The sequence below is a fragment of the Anolis sagrei genome, chromosome 2 (genome assembly GCF_037176765.1).
Source record: "Anolis sagrei isolate rAnoSag1 chromosome 2, rAnoSag1.mat, whole genome shotgun sequence".
Lineage (NCBI taxonomy): Eukaryota > Metazoa > Chordata > Lepidosauria > Squamata > Dactyloidae > Anolis > Anolis sagrei.
In genome coordinates, this window is record NC_090022.1 from 170,468,500 (window position 1) to 170,490,096 (window position 21,597).

The 21,597-nt window shown below is 44.4% G+C and overlaps 1 protein-coding gene across 1 annotated transcript; it reads left to right on the plus strand.

Moving 5' to 3' along the window:
- Nucleotides 1-1,737: 1,737 nt before the first annotated feature.
- SYCE3 (synaptonemal complex central element protein 3) lies at nt 1,738-13,186 on the plus strand. Its single transcript, XM_060763363.2, has 3 exons — nt 1,738-2,037; nt 8,065-8,173; nt 12,902-13,186. Exons 2-3 carry the CDS (start codon nt 8,065-8,067, stop codon nt 13,069-13,071), a joined length of 279 nt encoding a protein of 92 aa, XP_060619346.1. The 5' UTR covers nt 1,738-2,037; the 3' UTR covers nt 13,072-13,186.
- The last annotated feature ends 8,411 nt before the right edge of the window (nt 13,187-21,597 follow it).

Consider the following 21,597-nt stretch of genomic DNA (forward strand, 5'->3'; position numbering starts at 1 on the left):
TCCTGACTGTGAGAGCCGTTCAGCAGTGGAACTCTCTGCCCTGGAGTGTGGTGGAGACTCCTTCTTTGGAAGCTTTTAAACAGAGGCTGGCCATCTGTCAGGTGTGCTTTGAATGCAATATTCCTGCTTCTTGGCAGGGGGCTGGACTGGATGGCCCATGAGGTCTCTTCCAACTCTGTGATTCTATGATTCTAGGCAGAAAAAACGAAATGCAAAGATACAGAATGGGGGATGATGCCTGGCCTGAGAGCAGTACGTGTGAAAAAGATCTTGGGGTCTTCATGAACAGCAAGTTAAACATGAGCCAATAATGTGATCTGGCGGCAAAAAAAGCCAATGGGATTTTGGTCTGCATCAATAGGAGCATAGTGTCTAGATCTAAGGAAGTCATGCTACCCCTCTATTCTGTTTTGGTTAGACCACACCTGGAATATTGTGTCCAATTCTGGGCACCACAATTCAAGAGAGATATTGACAAGCTGGAATGTGTCCAGAGGAGAGCGACTAAAATGATCAGGGGTCTGGAGAAGTGGCCCTACGAGGAGCGGCTTAAAGAGCTGGGCATGTTTAGCCTGAAGAAGAGAAGGCTGAGAGGAGATATGATAGCCATGTATAAATATGTGAGAGGAAGCCACAGGGAGGAGGGAGCAAGCTTGTTCTGCTTCCCTGGAGATTAGGAAGTGGAACAATGGCTTCAAACTACAAGAGAGGATATTCCATCTGAACATGAGGAAGAACTTCCTGACCGTTCAGCAGTGGAACTCTCTGCCCTGGAGTTCCTTTCTTTGGAAGCTTTTAAACAGAGGCTGGATGGCCATCTGTCAGGGGTGATTTGAATGAAATATTCCTGCTTCTTGGCAGGGGGTTGGACTGGATGGCCCACGAGGTCTCTTCCAACTCTTTGATTCTATGATTGAGAAGCTGGAATGTGTCCAGAGGAGGGCGACTAAAATGATCAAGGGTCTGGAGAACAAGCCCTATGAGGAGCGGCTTAAAGAGCTGGGCATGTTTAGCCTGAAGAAGAGAAGGCTAAACATGCCTTCTCTTATACATGATAGCCATGTATAAGTATGCAAGAGGAAGTCACAGGGAGGAGGGTGCAGGCATGTTTTCTGCTGTCCTGGAGACTAGGACAATGGCTTCAAACTACATGAGAGGAGATTCCATCTGAACATGAGGAAGAACTTGACTGTGAGAGCTGTTCAGCAGTGGAACTCTCTGCCTCGGAGTGTGGTGGAGGAAGTTATGAGGAGTGAGCAAGCTTGTTTTCGGCTGCCCTGGAGACTCTGATGTGGAACAATGGCTTCAAACTACAAGAAAGGAGATTCCATCTGAACATGAGGAAGAACTTACTGACTGTGAGAGCCGTTCAGCAGTGGAACTCTCTGCCCAGGAGCATGGTGGAGGCTCCTTCTTTGGAAGCTTTCAAACAGAGGCTGGATGGCCATCTGTCAGGGGTGCTTTGAAAGCAATATTTCTACTTCTTGGCAGGGGGTTGGACTGGGTGGCCCATGAGGCCTCTTCCAACTCTAGGATTCTAACTGGTAGTGTAGACCCAGCTTCAGATTTGCAGGTGCCATCTTGTCTATCTATTTGTGTATTGTTGGTGATGCTGAAATTCGTGTGTGCCTCACAAGGCTGGAGACAAAATTGCTTACTAACTGTATAGGGCAATTTCAGAATGCATCATTGCAATTTGCCTGCATTCTGCAACTGCCTTCCATGGCTGTGTAGATCCCACCTCAAAGCCAGGCCTTTCTCCCTTGGCTGCCTTCCTTCCCGCCTCACCAAAGGAACCCCTCAGGAAAGGAGCCACAGCGGAGGGGGGAGCGTGCCTCCTTGGAAGAGCGGAGCGAGGCAGCTCTTCCCCGCCTCCGACCCCCTCCCTCCGCTTCGCCAGGGCCGTTCCTGCGGGGGAGGGGGAGAGAGGTCTGCGCCGCGCGAGACGCTCCGAGGGAGGAGGGGGCGGAAGTAGTCGTAGCCTAGGCAACAGGGAGCGACGGGGCCTTGCGCAGCCCCTTCCCTCGGCCCTGCAGGGTAAGTCCGCGCTTGCTGGGCCTGAGGAGGCCTCACTTGAGTTGAGGCTGAAGCGCCTGTTGTGTGCTGTTAAGTGCCTTCTACAAAGAGTGACAAATGCAAGATTCTCCTGAGGAAGGCGACTAAAATGATCACAGATCTGGAGAACAAGCCCTATGAGGAGCGGCTTAAGGACCAGGGCATGTTTAGCCTGAAGAAGAGAAGGCTGAGAGGAGATATGATAGCCATGTGTCAATATGTGAGAGGAAGCCACAGGGAGGAGGGAGCAAGCTTGTTTTCTGCTTCCCTGGAGACTAGGACGCGAAACAATGGCTTCAAACTACAAGAGAGGAGAGTCCATCTGAACATGAGGAAGAACTTCCTGAGTGTGAGAGCCGTTCAGCAGTGGAACTCTCTGCCCCGGAGTGTGGTGGAGGCTCCTTCTTTGGAAGCTTTTAAAAAGAGGCTGGATGGCCATCTGTCAGGGGTGATTTGAATGCAATATTCCTGCTTCTTGCCAGGGGGTTGGACTGGATGGCCCATGAGGTCTCTTCCAACTCTTTGATTCTATGATTCTATGATATGCATGCACAAAACCTCATATATATATGCAAACACATATATACACAACTATATACACACAAAAAACACATATACACAGGCTGGGCCACAGCAACGCATTGCAGGGGACGGCTAGTATAGAAATAAAAATGCAATGTTCGTTTGTGGGATTAACATAACTCAAAAACCACTGGACAGATTGACACCAAATTTGGACACAAGACACTTATCAGGCCAACAAGTGACCATCACTCCTAAAAACACTGAAAAACACAGTATTCCACAGGCGGGGGGGCTACCACCAAGAAGGCCCTGTCCCTCGTCCCCACCAAACGTGTTTGAGACAACGGCAGGGCCAAGAGCAGGGCCTCCCCTGAGGATCTTAAGCTCTGAGGCGGGACATAGAAGGAGATACGTCCGGACAGGTACGCTGGACCGAAGCCGTATATATCTAGTTTCTGAATCCAGATAAACTGCATTGAACTGGATTATATGGCAGTGTAAACTCATATAATCCAGTTCAAAGCAGTAAATCCGGATTCTCCGGCAGTGTAGATCCAGCCCTACCCCCTCATCAGCCGACAGCAGAAGGAGGTGGCAGTCTGCTTTGCCCTGAGGAATCTGGCGTCCCATAGCTTGCATCACCTGCATTGCCTGCCTCGCCAGAAAGACAATCATGGGGGAAAGTGTTGAGTGCCCGTGGTGCGCACGGCTTCCCTCATAGATTGGAAAACACCGGAAGCCTCCCATGTTGCCATTCTGGTGGTGGCATGCCGGTTCCACCCCCCTGCACCCACGGATCCAGCATGATGTCGTTTAATGGCAGCTGGCTGGCTCTGTGGGTTCACTGTTTTAAGTCTTTGAGGTTGTTTATAGGCTAATAAAGGTCTGCCTTCCAGACTTGTGAGAGAGTTGTTTTACTCTCCATGTTTGTAGCTAATTGAAAATGTGTTTGAGTGGTTTCAGCTGGAGATTATAGGTGATCTTTCTGCTTAGTACCAGGGTGCTGTCAAAGAGAAGGAGGGCAAGGTTAACTGCATTCTGATTACACCGTAGTGACTCCATTTAACTTGGGGAATTTAGATATAACTACATCCTGATCTGGCCACCCTTAAGTTAACAGCTTTGAATGTATTGTTGAAGGCTTTAGTGGCTGGAATCACTGGGTTGTTGTAGGTTTTTCGGGCTATATGACCATGTTCTAGAAGCATTCTCTCCTGACGTTTCGCCTGCATCTATGGCAGGCATCCTCAGAGGTTGTGAGGTCTGTTAGAAACTAGGAAAATTGGGTTTATATATCTGTGGAATCTCCAAGGTGAGAGAAAGAACTTTTGTCTGTTGGGGGTAGGAGCCATTGGAATAGATCAGCCTCACCTTCAATTCCATCATGACAAGATTGTTCTTAGGCTGGATGTTATTTTTCTATCCGAAGTTGTTACAGCATTCCACATCAGTCTATGTTGCCTGTATTGATGCAGACCCCATTTTTGGATTTGGAATGGAGCCTACACTGCCTTGCTTTAATACAGAACTCTATAACTTATCTTATTTTGTACTAAAAACACACATGGACAAAAACAAGGGGGTGTAAACAGGGCTTGGTGTCCCAGTTCCTCAGCTGAGACCTATTTCTTCTTGCTTCCGAGACCTTTCCTATCAGACTAGATTACATATATGTAGTTGTACTTGACATGAATTCTACTACTCTTCTAATGCTATTACTGGTTGTATACTTTACTTCACTTCACTTCTTCATTAGTCGCTCTCCACCAAGGTGCTCCGAGCGACTTACAATTTAAAATAGCATTTACACAATATAAAAACATTCAACATAAAAAACATATAACAGTGACTATTTGGCAAAATAGATCTGATCGCTTTACTTAAATGCACAACCAAACAGCCAAGTCTTGAGCACCTTTACAAAAGGTCGCAACTCCGACATTGCTCTAATGTATGGAGGCAATGAGTTCCACAGAATTGGAGCATAGGTCGAAAAAGCTCTACGCCTTGTAGCTTCCAGGTGTACCTCCCTAGGGCCTGGTATGTATAGGAGATTTTCCTGTGTGGATTGAGGTGACCACTGATGGAGAAAAGGAATGAGGCGGTCCCTAAGATATAAAGGTCCTTGGCCATTTTGAGCTCTAAATGTCAGGATCAGTATCTTATAAGAGATCCAATGTTCTATTGGTAGCCAATGCAGTTGTTGTAGAATCGGTGTAATATGGGATCTTATAGATCAGTGGTTCTCAACCTGGGGTCCCCAGATGTTTTTGGCCTTCAACTCCCAGAAATCCTAACAGCTGGTAAACTGGCTGGGATTTCTGGGAGTTGTAGGCCAAAAACATCTGGGGACCCCAGGTTGAGAACCACTGTTATAGATGATCCCGCTAGCAGCCTGGCCGCCGCATTTTGGACCATCCGAATCTTCTGAGTTGTTGACTTCGGAAGGCCGGCATATAAGGCATTGCAATAGTCCAACCTAGTGGTGACTGTTGCGTGGATTACCGTAGCCAATGCTTCTACCGAAAGGTAGGATGCCAATTTCCTTGCCTGGCAAAGATGAAAAAAGGCCTGCTTACTTATGGCAGTGATCTGGGCCTCCATCGTCAGCGACGAGTCCAACACAACCCCAAGGCTTTTAACAGTGGAAGACGGAACCATCAAAATCAGGCAGAGACTGGATTAATTCTGGCAACTGGCCAGGCCAGAGTATCTCAGTTTTTGCAGGATTCACTTTTAGTCTGCTTGCTCGCAGCCAACTTATCACTGCTTCCAAACACAGCCAAAAGTTCTCAGGAATTGCGGTTGTCCTAGGTTCAAGACGCAAGAGTAGCTGGGTATCATCTGCATACTGGTAGCACTCTATGCCAAAGCTCTGCACCAGTCCAGCAAGTGGCCGGACTGTTAAATAACAGGGGCGAGAGGATAGCACCCTGGGGAACTCCACAGCAAAGGCAGGAGCTCTCAGAGCTTTGGCCTAACCACTCCACCCTCTGTCTCTGGTCCCGAAGGAACGAATTGAACCATTTCAAGGCTAAACCTCGTACACCAGACATAGCCAATCGATGAATCAGCAAGTCATGGTCCACTTGCTGACCATGTGACCAGCTCCATTTCTGGGAGTTGAAGGCCAAAACATTTGGAAACCCATGGCCCCTGCTGGGCGCCCCAAAACACCACCCAAAACTCCCAGAAATCCCAACAGCTGGTAAATTGGCTGGGATTTCTGGGAGTTGTAGGCCAAAACACCTGGGGACCCACAGGTTGAGGACCACTGCTGTACATGCACTATGGCTGCATCAACCACCTTTAAAAGGAGTATGTGGAGGCATACATTGCAGCCTGTAACTTTCATCTCTTTGGGGGAACTGTGCTGTATTCTTTTCTTACATTATTCATCTTCTGTTCTTTTTGAGAATGACATCCCCTCCTATGATGAGTAGTTTGCCATTCTAGGACATTTGCAAAGACGCATTTGCACTGAATACTTATGCCAAAGGGTCAGTGAATCAACTCAGAGTCCAAAGTTTCTTAATGCAATCTTGAACCACATTAAATGGCTGCAACTGGTTAGACCAGGGGTCCTCAAACTAAGGCCCGGGGGCCAGATGCGGCCCTCCAAGGCCATTTACCCGGCCCTCGCTCTGGGTCAACCTAAGTCTGAAAAGACTTGAAAGCACACAACAACAACAACAACAACAACAACAACAATCCTATCTCAAAAACAATCCAACAACAACAACAATCCAGCCAAAAGCAGGCCCACACTTCCCATTGAAATACTAATATGTTTATATTTGTAAAAATTGTTCTTCATTTTTTAATAATTGTATTGTTTTAAGTGTTTTTTGCACTGCAAATAAGATATGTGCAATTTGCATAGGAATTCATTCATGCTTTTTTTCAAATTATAATCCGGCCCTCCAACAGATTGAGGGACTGTGACCTGGCCCTCTGTTTAAAAATTTTGAGGACCCTTGGGTTAGACAGCCATCCTGGGTACCCTAGACTCAGATGGTTTGCGGACATAGGATCATAGAATCAAAGAGTTGGAAGAGACCTCATGGGCCATCCAGTCCAACCCCCTGCCAAGAAGCAGGAATATTGCATTCAAATCACCCCTGACAGATGGTCATCCAGCCTCTGTTCAAAAGCTTCCAGCCTCTGTTCCAAAAGCCTCCACCACACTCTGGGGCAGAGAGTTCCACTGCTGAACGGCTCTCAGTCAGGAAGTTCTTCCTCATGTTCAGATGGAATTTCCTCTCTTGTAGTTTGAAGCCATTGTTTCGCTTCTTAGACTCCAAGGAAACAAGTTTGCTCCCTCCTCCCTGTGGCTTCCTCTCCCATATTTATACATGGCTATCATATCTCCTCTCAGCCTTCTCTTCTTCAGGCTAAACATGCCCAGCTCCTTAAGCTGCTCCTCATAGGGCTTGTTCTCCAGACCCTTGATCATTTTAGTCGCTCTCCTCTGGACACATTCCAGCTTGCAATATCTCTCTTGAATTGTGGTGCCCAGAATTGGACACAATATTCCAGGTGTGGTCTAACCAAAGCGGAATAGAGGGGTAGCATTACTTCCCTAGATCTAGACACTTGCCATCCCTCTCATCGTCACAGTGGCCAGTAGGCACAACATGGGTTGTTCTCATAGCTTGTTGCCTGGAGTGATGCTATCAGAGAAAAGATAGAAGATAGGAGGGGTGATTTGTCCTCTCCCTCTCCCATGTTACTCTGGATCCCTGGACAATGTCACTCCAGGTTTATTTTTCGTATCAGCAACTTGAGAAACTGCAAGTCACTTCTGGTGTGAGATAATTGCCTGTCTGCAAGGACGTTGCCTGGGGGATGCCCAAATGTTTTGATGTTCTTGTGGGAAGCTAAAGCATCCCTGGGCTGAACTGGCATTTGCCATTCTGGATCAGCCCCAGTGGTTCATGTACAGCCAGCCTAAGAAGATGAAGAAGAGGTTGCTTATGTATATCTGTGTTTCTTTTAGTGGTTGTTTGTGAACCCACATAATCGCACTTATACTTCCATCGTTGGGTCCTGTCTGTCCTTGGCTCCTTGGATTTCTGCTTCAACATCCTTGGAACTGAGAGAGTACTGAAATGACACTCAGGAATGAGCTCTTACAGTAACGCAACCTGCCCTTCATTTACAGGAGCAAGGGATGTATTGTAGGGGGAATGGCAATCTATGGGTGCACTTTCCCCATCCTTTTCCTATAATGGGGATTTTGTCAGCAACTTGAGAAACACTTTTGGTGTGAGAGAATTGCCTGTAGATTTTTTTGCTCTGTTCTTACAGATTTTAGTCAAATCACACAAAAATATTTTCAGGTGAAGAGCAGGGCAAACTGTTTACAATATTTTAAAATCTTCCATAGTAATTATTAAAATGATCTTAGGACATTATTTGAAAAACAAAAGGATCATGTGTTGCACTGTCATTTATGTCTTTGTTATTTTGTTTTCCTGTTAGATGGCCAAATGTGAAACCTATGAAAGAAATTATGACAACATAGTAAAACAGCTTGAGGATCTGAATAGGGATTTAGAAAAACTACTGGAAGACATGGAAAAACTATCAGGTGTGGTTGTATGCTTCAGAGCATCTAATTGTCATTGGTAACACTGTCATCTCAATCCAATCAGATAGAAATGAACATACAGTTGATGTCAGTGCTCATCTGAGACCCATTTAATTTTTTGGTTTAAAGCTTTGGTTTAATGCTATCTAAGTCAGGGGTCCTCAAACTAAGGCCCGGGGGCCAGATACGGCCCTCCAAGGTCATTTACCTGGCCCTCGCTCAGGGTCAACCTAAGTCTGAAATGACTTGAAAGCACACAACAACAACAATCTTATCTCATCAGTCAAAAGCAGGCCCATACTTCCCACTAAAATACTAATAAGTTTATATTTGTTAAAATTGTTCTTCATTTTAATTATTGTATTGTTTTGTGTTTTTGCACTACAAAGAAGATATGTGCAGTGTGCATAGGAATTCATTCATGTTTTTTTCAAATTATAATCCGGCCCTCCAACAGTTTGAGAGACTGTGACCTGGCCCTCTGTTTAAAAAGTTTGAGGACCCCTGATCTAATTGATACAATTCAGATGTCACAGAGTTGGATATGGGCATTCTATTAAAACGATATATATCCTAAACTATTTGCAAACTCCTTACAAATGGTATATTTCAATTGCATGTGGCTTGTCCTTGTGACATCTGATCACAATGCTGTCAAAATTCTTACAAACAAACAAGAACCTTGGATGCCTAAAGCTGATTTAGGGAGCTTTAAGATATTGCTAGTCCATCAAATACTAATGGAGCCATCTCTATAATTGAACAGTTCTGTTGCAGATTATTTAAAATATGTTTTTCTCCATCATTTTCAAGTTTTAACATATTTTCATAATCTTAACTTCATCAGTTTTTAAAAAAATCAGACAGCAATAATTCATTCTGCATTTTTTATTGTGTGTCTAACTAACTGGACAAATGGTAGTGATGTAAATTACTTAGTATCCCCTTTAGTTGTTTCCTTGTGTCAGGTTTTAGTATAAGGATATTATAGATTGCATGTTGCTCTCAGACTGTTTTGGATAGGATTTTCTGTTATGTGAATTAATGGGAAGGAAGTCTGAGCTCAAAAAGAAAGAAATAGTAAACTAAAACATAAGAACTGGGCTAGTATTGTGTCCAGTCATTATGTCTCTTGTTTTTGCCCTCTTTTTGGGTGGGTGGGGGGGATGACAGTTGAAATTCTATGAAAAATGGAAATAGGGACATATCAACACTGATTAAAAATAATTTTCTTACTTTAGAAACATAACTTGTAATATGCTTGATTCTTCTTCGTGGTGTCTTTGAATTACACAAATTGGTTAATTTGTGCCTGTGCAGAGCACCTCAGAAAAAGGTACATTTTGGCGGTGATCCTTATTTATTTATTTATTTATTTATTATTCGAACTTATATGCCGCCACTCCCCTGGGGCTCGGAGCGGCTTACAAGAACAGGCTAAAATCTAACACAATTTAAAAACAATTTAAAACAATTTAAAAACAGCAATATCAAAAGTCAAAGCCCCGTCGAAACAGATATGTCTTACATGCCCTGCGGAAAGCCTGATAAGTCCCGCAAGGCACAGACTTCAGGTGGCAGAGTATTCCAGAGTGATGGTGCCATTGCTGTAAAGGCTCTGCGTCTGGTTGCTGTTAGACGCAAGGTCTTGACACTGGGAATTTCCAACAAATCTTGGTCCTCAGAACGGAGGGATCTCAGGGGTAATAGTAATGGGCATCAAATCCCCCAGTTCCTTTTCATCCACCATTGCAGTAGCACCTACAGGAATCTTGAGCTTTCGTGTGCTATTTTCTGCAGTTTCTTCATGGCCTTTTCTGATGTCCAGGCTGTTTTCATGACTTCTGGTTCCCCATCCATGGTCTGTCTCAGTTATTATTGCCTCTCCAATCCCGGACTGTATGTCATTCAGCATTCCTGTGCCCTTGACCCCATTTAGAGTCAAAGCTCTGGTTGTTTTTAAGAAATGTGCGGATTGCAGGGGTAAAATCCCCGATACTGATGGCCATAAGAAGTGTTTATTTTGTCATCTGTAAAATCACACAATCCCATCCATCTTCCACTTTTTGGTCATGCCATCTCTACTAACATTGACTGCTGCGTGACTGTCATGGAACTGGGGAATTTGGTGTCAATTACCATTATATACCAACTGGGAGTGTGGCAGGGCTGCTGCCAAAAATGTATCTTTAAAAATCTAGAAGGTTCTCTGTTCAGGAGCAGATTAACCCATGTGTGCGATTTCACAGATGACCGCTTGAAGAATTACAATTTTGTTTTGCATGAAACTGTTTAGTATAGTAAAAGAAGTTTAATAGCAAATTGAATTTCCATTTTCCATTTTTAATTTTTTCTGTGACAAGGTCTTTATACTGTCAGGACACCTTTTCATTAAGAACAGACAACAACAATAATAATCAAAGTTGAGTATTCCTTATCCGGAAATCTGAAATGCTTCAAAATTCACCTTTGTTTTTTGCTAGTTCACTGTACACCAATTGAGTTTCGTGCACATAATTATTTTAAATATTGTGTATAAAATTACCTCCAGGCTATTTATAAAAGGTGTACTTGAAGCATAAATGAATTTCATATTTAGATTTGGGTCCCATCTCCATGATATCTCATTATATATATGCAAATATTTCAAAATTCAAAATACAAATCCAGAATGCTTCTGGTATCATACATTTCAGATAAGGGATACTCATCCTGTAATAAAAACAGTAACATAACTCACATTGATAAAACAAGTTGTTGTTCATTCGTTCAGTTGTTTCCGATTCTTTGTGACCTCATGGACCAGTCCACGCCAGATAAAGCAAGAGTTTAAAATATTAAATAGCTGGATTTCTCCATACTGCAAAGCCTAGTACATGCTCTAATTTTATGTGACAGTTCAGATTCCTTAAAGGGCCCTTTCTCTTACTGGTTTTTAAAACTTTTATGTGTACTTGTAGTATATAGAAAATTGGGTTTGTTAAGCAGAAAATGAAATAGATGTTGAAAACCATATTTACTTTTTTTATAAATATTTTTCCCAGTCTACTTTGTTTCTTAGACAAATTTTGAATGCTATTTAGCATTTTCCATATTATTTAGCATATTATCTATAGTCAGGTCTCCAGATTTGCTGGTGCTGGTCAATAGTGAAAAAACCTGGGATTAAAAATACTAATTTTTAACCTTGGGAAACACTTCCCTAGAGATTTCTAAGATCTCCAGCTAAGTCTAGGGTCAACTTTTGCTGGAAACAGACCATAAAATCGCACCATAGAATTTCTAGAGCCTCTAGATCAGGGGTCCCCAAACTTTTTGAACAGAGGGCCGGGTCACAGTCCCTCAAACTGTTGGAGGGCCGGATTATAATTTGAAAAAAAAAAAACATGAATGAATTCCTATCCACACCTCAAATATCTTATTTGTAGTGCAAAACACACTTTAAATAATACAATAATTAAAATGAAGAACTATTTTAACAAATATAAACTTAGCAGTTTAGAATAAATATAAACCTAGCAGTTTGAAAACATGCAAATGTGAGTAGATCCATAGATACCGCTCCAGCAGGAAGGTAACGGCACTCCATGCAGTCATGCCGGCCACATGACCTTGGAGGTGTCTATGGAAAACACCAGCTCTTCGGCTTAGAAATAGAGATGAGCAGCAGAGTCCCAGAGTTGGACATGACTGGATTTAAGGTCAGGCCTCCCCCCCCCCCCTTCTCCTGCCTCCTGGATGCAGCTAGGCCACATCCCGAAGACCAGAGAAGCCTGGCCCACAGAGGCGGAGGGCAAAGTGGGCCCAAGCTGCTTTGCCCGCCGCCTCCTCCCCCTTCTCCTGCCTCCTGGATGCGGCTAGGCCGCATCCCGAAGGACGGAAAAGCCTGGCCCACGGAGGCGGAGGGCAAAGCGGGCCTAAGCCGCTTTGCCCGCTGCCTCCCCCCCCTCCTGCCTCCAGGATGCAACTAGTCCGCATCCCGAAGGCTGGAGAAGCTGGGCCCACGGAGGCAGAGGGCAAAGCGGGCCCAAGCCCCTTTGCCCACTGCCTCTCTCCCCTTTCGCCCACCTCTCACCCTTCTCCACAGCCCGTGGGCTAGATAGATGCCCTCGGGGGCCGCATCCGGCCCGTGGACCGTAGTTTGGGGACCCCTGCTCTAGATCCTCTGGCATGACTCTGAAGAATTTAGAAATTTCTGGTGAGAAATCTGTGAGTAGTCAAATTCTCAAAAGTCAAATCTGAATGTGGAGGGCTGACTTTTGCAAATACAGGGCACGTCTACACTGACCAGTTTCAAATCAATATTGAAGAAAGTTATTTTGCTGTATAGAGAATTACATAGGAAATCCTGGAACCAGTTTGAGACCTGGATAATGATGACACAGACCACTGATGCACATTAAGGGCTTTCTTTAGCGTGGTTTTGTGAGTGTTTGTTGCTTAGCTTTTGCAGTTTGATGTTGGCCTTAAACATCATTAAATGGTCAGTGTAGATGGCTGTAGATTTTCACTGCTGTAGAATCATATGAGATGCCCATGTTGAAAACTGTCAGCAAGTATGTGAAAATTTCCAGCAGCTAGGCTATCATAAATCAGTCATTCAAACATACACCTTGAGAGTCAGTGATATGGAAAACTGTGGGAGGGATAGATTAATTGATTACTGCCAGCCCCAGTACATTTCCTAACAAACCCCATCCAATTATTTTATCTATTGGACTATCCCAGTGCAGGCTACATGGATGGCTTACGATATGGTGGTGATGCGTGCTAACCCAGAATTGGCCAACTCAATGAGACGCCTGGAAGATGCCTTTCTTACCTGTAAGGAAGAAATGGAGAGAAATTGGCAAGAAATGTTGAAAGAAACCAAAGGTGCTGAACAAAGACCAGAATAAATAGCTTTAACATTTCTGGTTGCAATGAAAACCTTGGAAGATTTTTTTTCTTGAGTCATCACTTTGTTTGCTCAGAAACATAAATATGTGTTTATAAAATAGATTTTGAATTATATGTCTGACGTGTGTTTTTATGAAATTCCTGTTCAGCAAATTGTAGCACTTCCATTCATATATATTTTACTAGCCGTCCCCTCCCACGCGTTGCTGTGGCTCAATTGATGTATATGTGTTTTGTGTGTGTAGGTGTGTATATATGGTGTGTTTATGTGAATATATGTGTGTTTGCATATATATGTGGTTTTGCACATGCATTGTAATGTATTTTTGATTTTTTGATTTTTTAATCTCTCCTGCTGTGTTTTTCAGTATTTTTATGAGTGATGGTCACTCGTTGGCCTGATAGGTGTATTGTGTCCAAATTTGGTATCAATTCGTCCAGTGGTTTTTGAGTTCTGTTAATCCCACAAACGAACATTACATTTTTATTTATATAGATTGTATTTTCACAGCGTCAGCCATGTGTTCTGGTTATATTTGGGTTTACATTTTGTTTTTAGAAGTAGTGCCTATGGGAACGATGGTAAGGTGCTTCTGAGACAAAAGACCCGCTACTCGTACATATGCTTGTGCAAAAGTAAGACCTCAGGAACAAACAGAACTGTTTCCCAAGCACATTTGATATATTATAAACCAGCGTTTCTCAACCTGGGTGTTGCGACCCCTGGAGGGGTCGCGAGGGGATGTCAAAGCCATCAGAAGACACAGTATTTTCTGTTGGTCATGGGGGTTCTGTGTGGGAAATTTAGCCCAACTCTATCGTTGGCGGGGTTCAGAATGCTCTTTGATTGTAGGTGAACTATAAATCCCAGCAACTACAACTCCCAAATGTCAAGGTCTATTTTCCCCAAACTCCACCAGTCTTCACATTTGGGCATATTGAGTATTTGTACCAAGATCCATCAATGTTTGAGTCCACAGTGCTCTTTGGATGTAGGTGAACTACAGCTCCAAAACTCAAGTTCAATGCTCACCAAACCTTTCCAGTATTTTCTGTTGATCATGGGAATTAGCTCCAGTTCCTCATGCGGGGACACAAGGATGATAAAACATCAAATCATCCGGGCGTCCCCTGGGCAACGTCCTTGCAGACAGCCAATTCTCTCACACCAGAAGCAACTTGCAGTTTCTCAGGTCGCTTCTGACACGACAAAAAAAGGGGGGGGGGAGTTATGTGTGCCAACATTGCTTCAATTCCATTGTTGGTGGGAGTTCAGAATGCTCTTTGATTATAGGTGAACTATAAATCCCAGGAACTAAAATTCCCAAATGACAAAATCAATGCAACCCCACCAGTATTCAAATTTGGGCATATCGAGTATTTATGCCAAGTTTGGTCCAGTGAATGAAAATACATCCTGCATATTAGATATTTACATTGCGATTCATAACATTAGCAAAATTACAATTATGAAGTAGCAACAAAAATCATGTTATGGTTGGGGGTCATGAGGAAGTGTATTAAGGGGTCGCGGCATTAGAAACACTGTTATAGACTTTAGGCACAAATGATGGAAACAATACCCATTAAACCACTAGGTGGCACTCGTGCAACAAAAGTCACCCGCATAAGGAAACAAATGCCTATTTAATACCAGCAAGCAGGGTATTCAGTTTGGAACCAGCTAAAGTGGAACTGGTTTCACTGCACAGGTGATTAAATTGACAGGTCTGGAACCAGTCCAAGAAGGTGATTACATTAAACATGTAACCGAGCCTTAAATTACTTTTTTTATGTTTTTCCCCATTTCCTGAGTGATGTCCATCAGCACATAGGAGCCCCCGGTGGCACAGTGGGTTAAACTGTACACCGACAGGTCGCAGGTTCAAATCCGGGGAGAGGCAGATGAGCTCCCTCTATCAGCTCCAGCTCCTCATACGGGACATGAGAGAAGCCTCCCAAAAGGATGATAAAACATCAAATCATCCAGGCGTCCCCTGGGCAACGTCCTTGCAGATGGCCAATTCTCTCACACCAGAAGCGACTTGCAGTTTCTCAGGTCGCTCCTGACAGGACAAAAACAACAACAAAAAAACAACTGGAGGCATATGAGGTGAACAAAATGGGAAAGTAACAACAGCAGAGGTAATCAATTCCACCTCCCAGGGGGTCAGTTAGCCCTATGATGCCCAGCCATGTCCTTGGGGCATTTTTTGGCAGCCCATGTTCTGGATTCCTTATTGTGCTTCAGCCAGGATTTTGCAGAGCTCATTTTTCCCTTGGTCTGTGATGTATTTGGATCAGTTTCTGGCTTACATCATTTTCCTGCGACCTCATTAAATTATTACTATACAGTTATTTTTTCAGCGATATAAGTATTGTTATACAATTTGTAAAAACAGTAATTTTCTAATGTATCAATTATACTAGCCTCCCATACATTAAACTACACAATTAAAGAGAAATGTGGTATTAAAGGTGCTTAAGGTAAAGGCAGGGGCGGCTCAACCCATTATGTAAAGTAAGCACTTGCAGTATAGTTGATTTTGCCCAGGGGCGCTCTTGGGGGAAAATAGACCTTGACATGCCAGTTGTAGTTACTGGGATGTATCGTTCACCTACAATCAAAGAGCATTCTGAACTCCACCAATGATGGAATTGAAACAAATATGGCACACAGAACTCCCACGACAAACAGAATATATATATATATATATATATATATATATATATATATATATTTACTGCACTTGTAGACCGCCGTTCTCAGCCCTAGGGCGACTCACGGCGGTGTACAACATATAAAAACAAATTACAATATAGGCAGTATCACAAACAACAATAACAACATCACTATCAATAATACAATTACACTAAATCATTCGCGACGTCTCATCATAGAATCACAATCCAATCTCGTTATCCATGTTCCGTTCCAATCGTCATTGCCAATTGTTGTAGCACTTAGTCAAACGCCTTCTCAAACAACCACGTCTTTAGTCTCTTGCGGAATGTCATAAGGGAGGGCGTCTGTCTGATGTCTACAGGGAGGGTGTTCCACAGCCGGGGGGCCACCACCGAGAAGGTTTCACTGCACAGTGATTGGTTGGGGGGGGTACCAAAATACTGTTTGCTTACCGTTGAAAATTACCTACGGCCGCCTCTGGGTAAAGGTAAAGGTTTTCCACTGGCATGAAGTCCAGTTGTGTCCGAATCTGGGGGTTGGTGCTCATCTCCATTTCTAAGCCAAAGAGCCAGTGTTGTCCATAGACACCTCCAAGGTCATGTGGCTGGCATGACTGCATGGAGCACTGTTACCTTCCTGCTGGCGTGGTGCCTATTGATCTCACATTTGCATGTTGTAATAATAATAATTTATTTACTAGCCGTCCCCTGCCATGTGTTGCTGTGGCCCACATGGGGGTTCTGTGTGGGAGGTTTGGCCCAATTCTATCATTGGTGGGGTTCAGAATGCTTTGTGATTGTAGGTGAACTATAAATCCCAGTAACTACAACTCCCAAATGTCAAGGTTTATTTCCCCCAAACTCCATCTGTGTTCATATTTGGGCATATGCACGTAGAGTGAATATTTGTGCGTGTGAATCCAGAGTAAAACATAAATATCCCCTTTGTTTGTGTATCCAATTTAACTATAGTCTGTCTCATTGAAACATATAGTAATTATATATGTAATTATTGTATGTCTCATTGAAACCCCGGTGGGGCAGTGGGTTAAACTGCTGAGCTGCTGAACTTGTAGGTCGCAGGTTCGAATCCGGCGAGCAGCGTGAGCTTCCGCTGTCAGCCCCAGCTTCTGCCAACCTAGCAGTTCGAAAACATGGAAATGTGAATACATCAATAGGTACCTCTCCAGCGGAAAGATAACAGCGCTCCATGCTGTCATGCCAGCCACATGACCTTGGAGGTGTCTACGGACAACGCTGGCTCTTCGACTTAGAAATGGAGATGAGCACCACACTCCAGAGTCGGACATGACTAGACTAAATGTCAAGGGAAAATCTTTACCTTACTATTCATTGAAAACAAAATAAAAGAACATTTTTAGCGTTTAAAAAAGTATTCATGACAGTCCCCAGTGAGGTTTTGGGACCCCCTAAATAACTCCACTCTGAATTTGCTTCACTCTTTAGGCCTCCTCCCAGGCTGTTTTTAATGCAGATTGGATGGGGCTATGGAGCAGGTTTTATTCTCTGATACTTGTACGAACACGCTAAAGAACAAATGTCACTTATTCACTTTATCTTGCTGTAGAAAACATCAAAATAACATTGTGTTTATTACATAATATGAAAGTGGTCTTACTGTGTGACATTGTAAGGGATCATGGGTTTAGGGTGCGGGGTCCCTTTTCGAAGAAATCCACAGAGTCCAATTGGTTCATGTAAGACACCATTTATTCAAGCTGATCAGCATGAGACGGACAGTCATCACTTCTGTATGAGCTTTCAAGGACTACCGCCCCCTCCTCTGTTTCTGCTGACCTTTATACTCAAGTAATAGGTCATGGAAAGTACTCTCTTTCCAGCCCCTCTCCCTTGACCTTTTGATGGAAAGTACCTTCTTGTACCTGCAGACTCTGCGCTTAACCACAACCTTTGGCTTAACCACAACACAACTTCCTATGTAAGCTTGAACTTTGTATGACCTCTACATGATGCCTCTTGTTTTTTAAAAACATTTTCTTCTGTGTTGCTCTTTTTCAACAGAGAAAGGGTATATTTTCCTTTTGCTGTTAATTTCATTCAAAGCCCCTTGCTTAGCATTTGCAAATTTCACTCAAAGACCCTTTCAACATGAACTGGTCACTCTCTGCCTTAAAGAGTAGATTAAAAAAAAGATACCGGTATATTGTCTATAATGTCACCTTGAGCTTTCTGATATATAAATAAGTATAACAGTGATTAAAGAGTATATCCTATATTGGCATTTCTTGGATTTTCACCCAAGATGCACCCTGTGGAGTATACCTGACAGAAATGTTCCAGAGCAAATATCTCAAAAGAATCAGTATATAATCCTATTGTTGATCATGGTGGAAACAAATCAGTGTATGGAATAATTTTTGAAATCTCTTGCAAACCAGGGATGTCTGACTGCATAAGCCTGGGAATCAGATTACAAATGAGTTATGCTTGCTACTCACTAGCATGGCCAATTAATAAAGCAGCTGCAAATATTTGCTTTACCTGATAAGAATATTAATAATATTTGGGAGGGGTGTTCTGTAAATTTCATCAGATTTAATTTTTTAAAATCCTCCCAAACAAGAAGAAAGAAGAAAACATACACATTGTTGTGTGGTTTCTTTGTTTCAGTCATCACTTGATATGTACAATGTAAAATATGGTCCCAGCCTCCTTTTCATCAGATGGGGAGCCCAGAATTGCTGCTGAAGTGTGTTTCTATTGGCCTTCAGTTTCATATCTGTCTCTGTGGCATGTGCGGGTGCTCTTTCCCCATCCAGACTCCAGGACCCTACAGATGATTGTTTTGTTGTTGTTGTTCATTCGTTCAGTCGTCTCCGACTCTTCGTGACCTCATGGACCAGCCCACGCCAGAGCTCCCTGTCGGCCGTCACCACCCCCAGCTCCCTCAAGGTCAGTCCAGTCACTTCAAGGATGCCATCCATCCATCTTGCCCTTGGTCGGCCTCTCTTCCTTTTGCCTTCCACTTTCCCCAGCATAATTGTCTTCTCTAGGCTTTCCTGTCTCCTCATGATGTGGCCAAAGTACTTCAACTTTGTCTCTAGTATCTTTCCCTCCAGTGAGCAGTCGGGCTTTATTTCCTGGAGGATGGACTGGTTGGATCTTCTCGCAGTCCAAGGAACTCTCAGAACTTTCCTCCAACACCACAGTTCAAAAGCATCGATCTTCCTTCGCTCAGCCTTCCCTAAGGTCCAGCTCTCACATCCGTAGGTTACTACAGGGAATACCATGGCTTTGACTAGGCGGATCTTTGTTGCCAGTCTGATGTCTCTACTCTTTACTATTTTATCGAGATTGGACAGATGATTGTTTATTTACCATATTTACCATATTTATATACCGCCATTCGCAGCACGATGGCGACTCAGGGCGACTTGGATTCAATCCCTGTATTGATATAAGGGCGCTCACTTGAAAATGGTATGTCAATTGGGAGCAGGGATAATTACAGTATATTGCTGTACTAGATTTATTTTTAAAAAACTTTCAACAAAGGATATATGTACTATGTCAATGACACATTTGCATAAAATTGAAGCTAAGCATGTCAAATCTCTTGTGAATTCTTTCATATTACCAGTGTGTGTTTCACCCCCTTGCCACTTGGCAAGTCCTGGAACGATTCCATCAGCGCTGCCTCCGGAAAATCCTGCAAATCTCTTGGGAAGACAAGCGGACAAACGTCAGCGTGCTGGAAGAAGCAAAGACCACCAGCATTGAAGCGATGGTCCTTCGCCACCACCTCCGCTGGACCGGCCATGTTGTCCAGATACCCGACCACCGTCTCCCAAAGCAGCTGCTCTACTCCGAACTCAAGAACGGAAAACGGAATGTTGGAGGACAGGAAAAGAGATTTAAAGATGGGCTCAAAGCCAACCTTAAAAACTCTGGCATAGACAGTGAGAACTGGGAAGCCCTGGCCCTTGACCGCTCCAGCTGGAGGTCAGCTGTGACCAGCAGTGCTGCAGAATTTGAGAAGGCACGAGTGGAGGGTGAAAAAGAGAAACATGTCAAGAGGAAGGCGTGTCAAGCCAACCCCGGCCGAGACCGCCTTCCACTTGGAAACCAATGCCCTCACTGCGGAAGAAGATGCAGAGCAAGAATAGGGCTCCACAGCCACATACGGACCCACAAGAATATTGGAAGACAATCATCCTCGGAAAGCGAGGGATCGCCTAAGTCTAAACTTGGCAAGTATAACTTACAGCAATAGATTCCACTGTTAACATTTCATGCCAGAAAAAAGTGTGATACAATTGCCCTCTCAGAACTCTAAATAGAGCAAAAGCAGCCGTATGCCTGTTTAGACCTTTGGGCAATTGAATGCAGTTTTCCCCCTCGATGGACTGTCACCTTGTCATGGTGAAGGGGCTTACGTGTTCCAATGAACCTGCGGGCACAACGACTGGAGTTGTGCACTCCCAGGAGTGGCCGCGGGCCCGCGGTGGAGGTTCCAGACCAAGCACAGTCCGAAGACCCAAAGACCTCAATGGCGGAGCAGGCGGAGGATAACATGGTAGATACGATCGCTCCCGAACGCCCATCTCGTTGCGACGTGACAGGCCGTCTCCATGGTTCACTGAGGAGTTGGCTGTGATGAAGCATACGAGAAGGGGGCTAGAGCGCAAGTGGAGGAAATCTCGGGGCGTGTCTGATTGAGCACGGGCTAGGGCCTCTCTTAGGGCATACTCTGTGGCTATACGAGTGGCCAGGGAATCTTTCACGACCACCCGTATAGCGTCTGTGGCAAATAGGTCATCGGAGCTGTTTCGGGTTGTTGGGGAGCTCCTTCACCCACCTGTGGTGGAGGAGATCTCTGACGACCCAGCAGCTCGGTGTTGCGATTTCGCACACCATTTTGCAGGCCCAGATACGTCTTGAGCTCGACTCCAATTTCATCGCAGTGCCAGAGGTGACTGAGGCATCTGCTTGTCCAATTTTGTGGGATTCTTTTCGGCTTGTTCTACCTGAGACCGTGGAGGAGGTCCTTGGGGCTGTGAGGGCGACCACTTCGCCCCTAGACCCTTGCCCATCCTGGCTCATTAAATCTGCCAAGGAGGGGTTGGTTGATTGGTTTATGTTGATTATTAACACATCGCTGGAGCAAGGGATTTTTCCATCTAACTTGAAACAGGCTGTGGTTCATTTACTCCTTAAAAAGCCTTCCCTTGACTCTATGGTGCTGAACAATTACAGGCCGATCTCCAACCTCCCTTTTTTGGGTAAGGTGCTGGAGCGGGTGGTCGCCCTCCAGCTTCAGGGCTTCCTTGATGACATCAATTACCTAGATCAGGCACAGTCAGGTTTCAGGCCTGGTCACGGCACCGAGACTGCCTTGGTCGCCTTGGTGGATGACCTCCGTAGAGGACTGGACAGGGGGAGTGTGACCCTGCTGGTTCTCTTAGACATCTCAGCGGCTTTCGATACCATCGATCATGGTATTCTTCTGGGTCGCCTCTCTGGGATGGGTCTCGGGGGCACGGTTCTGTCGTGGCTCCGGTCCTTCTTGGAGGGACGAACTCAGATGGTGAAGCTGAGAGACGCCTGCTCGGATCCCTGGCCTTTGACCTGTGGGGTCCCGCAAGGCTCTATTCTTTCTCCCATGCTCTTTAACATCTACATGAAACCACTGGGAGAGGTCATCCGGAGTTTTGGAGTTGGGTGCCATCTCTACGCAGATGACACACAACTCTACTACTCCTTTCCACCCAATTCCAAGGAGGCCTCTCGGGTGCTAGACGAGTGCCTGGCCGCTGTGTCCATCTGGATGAGGACGAACAAGCTGAAGATCAATCCCG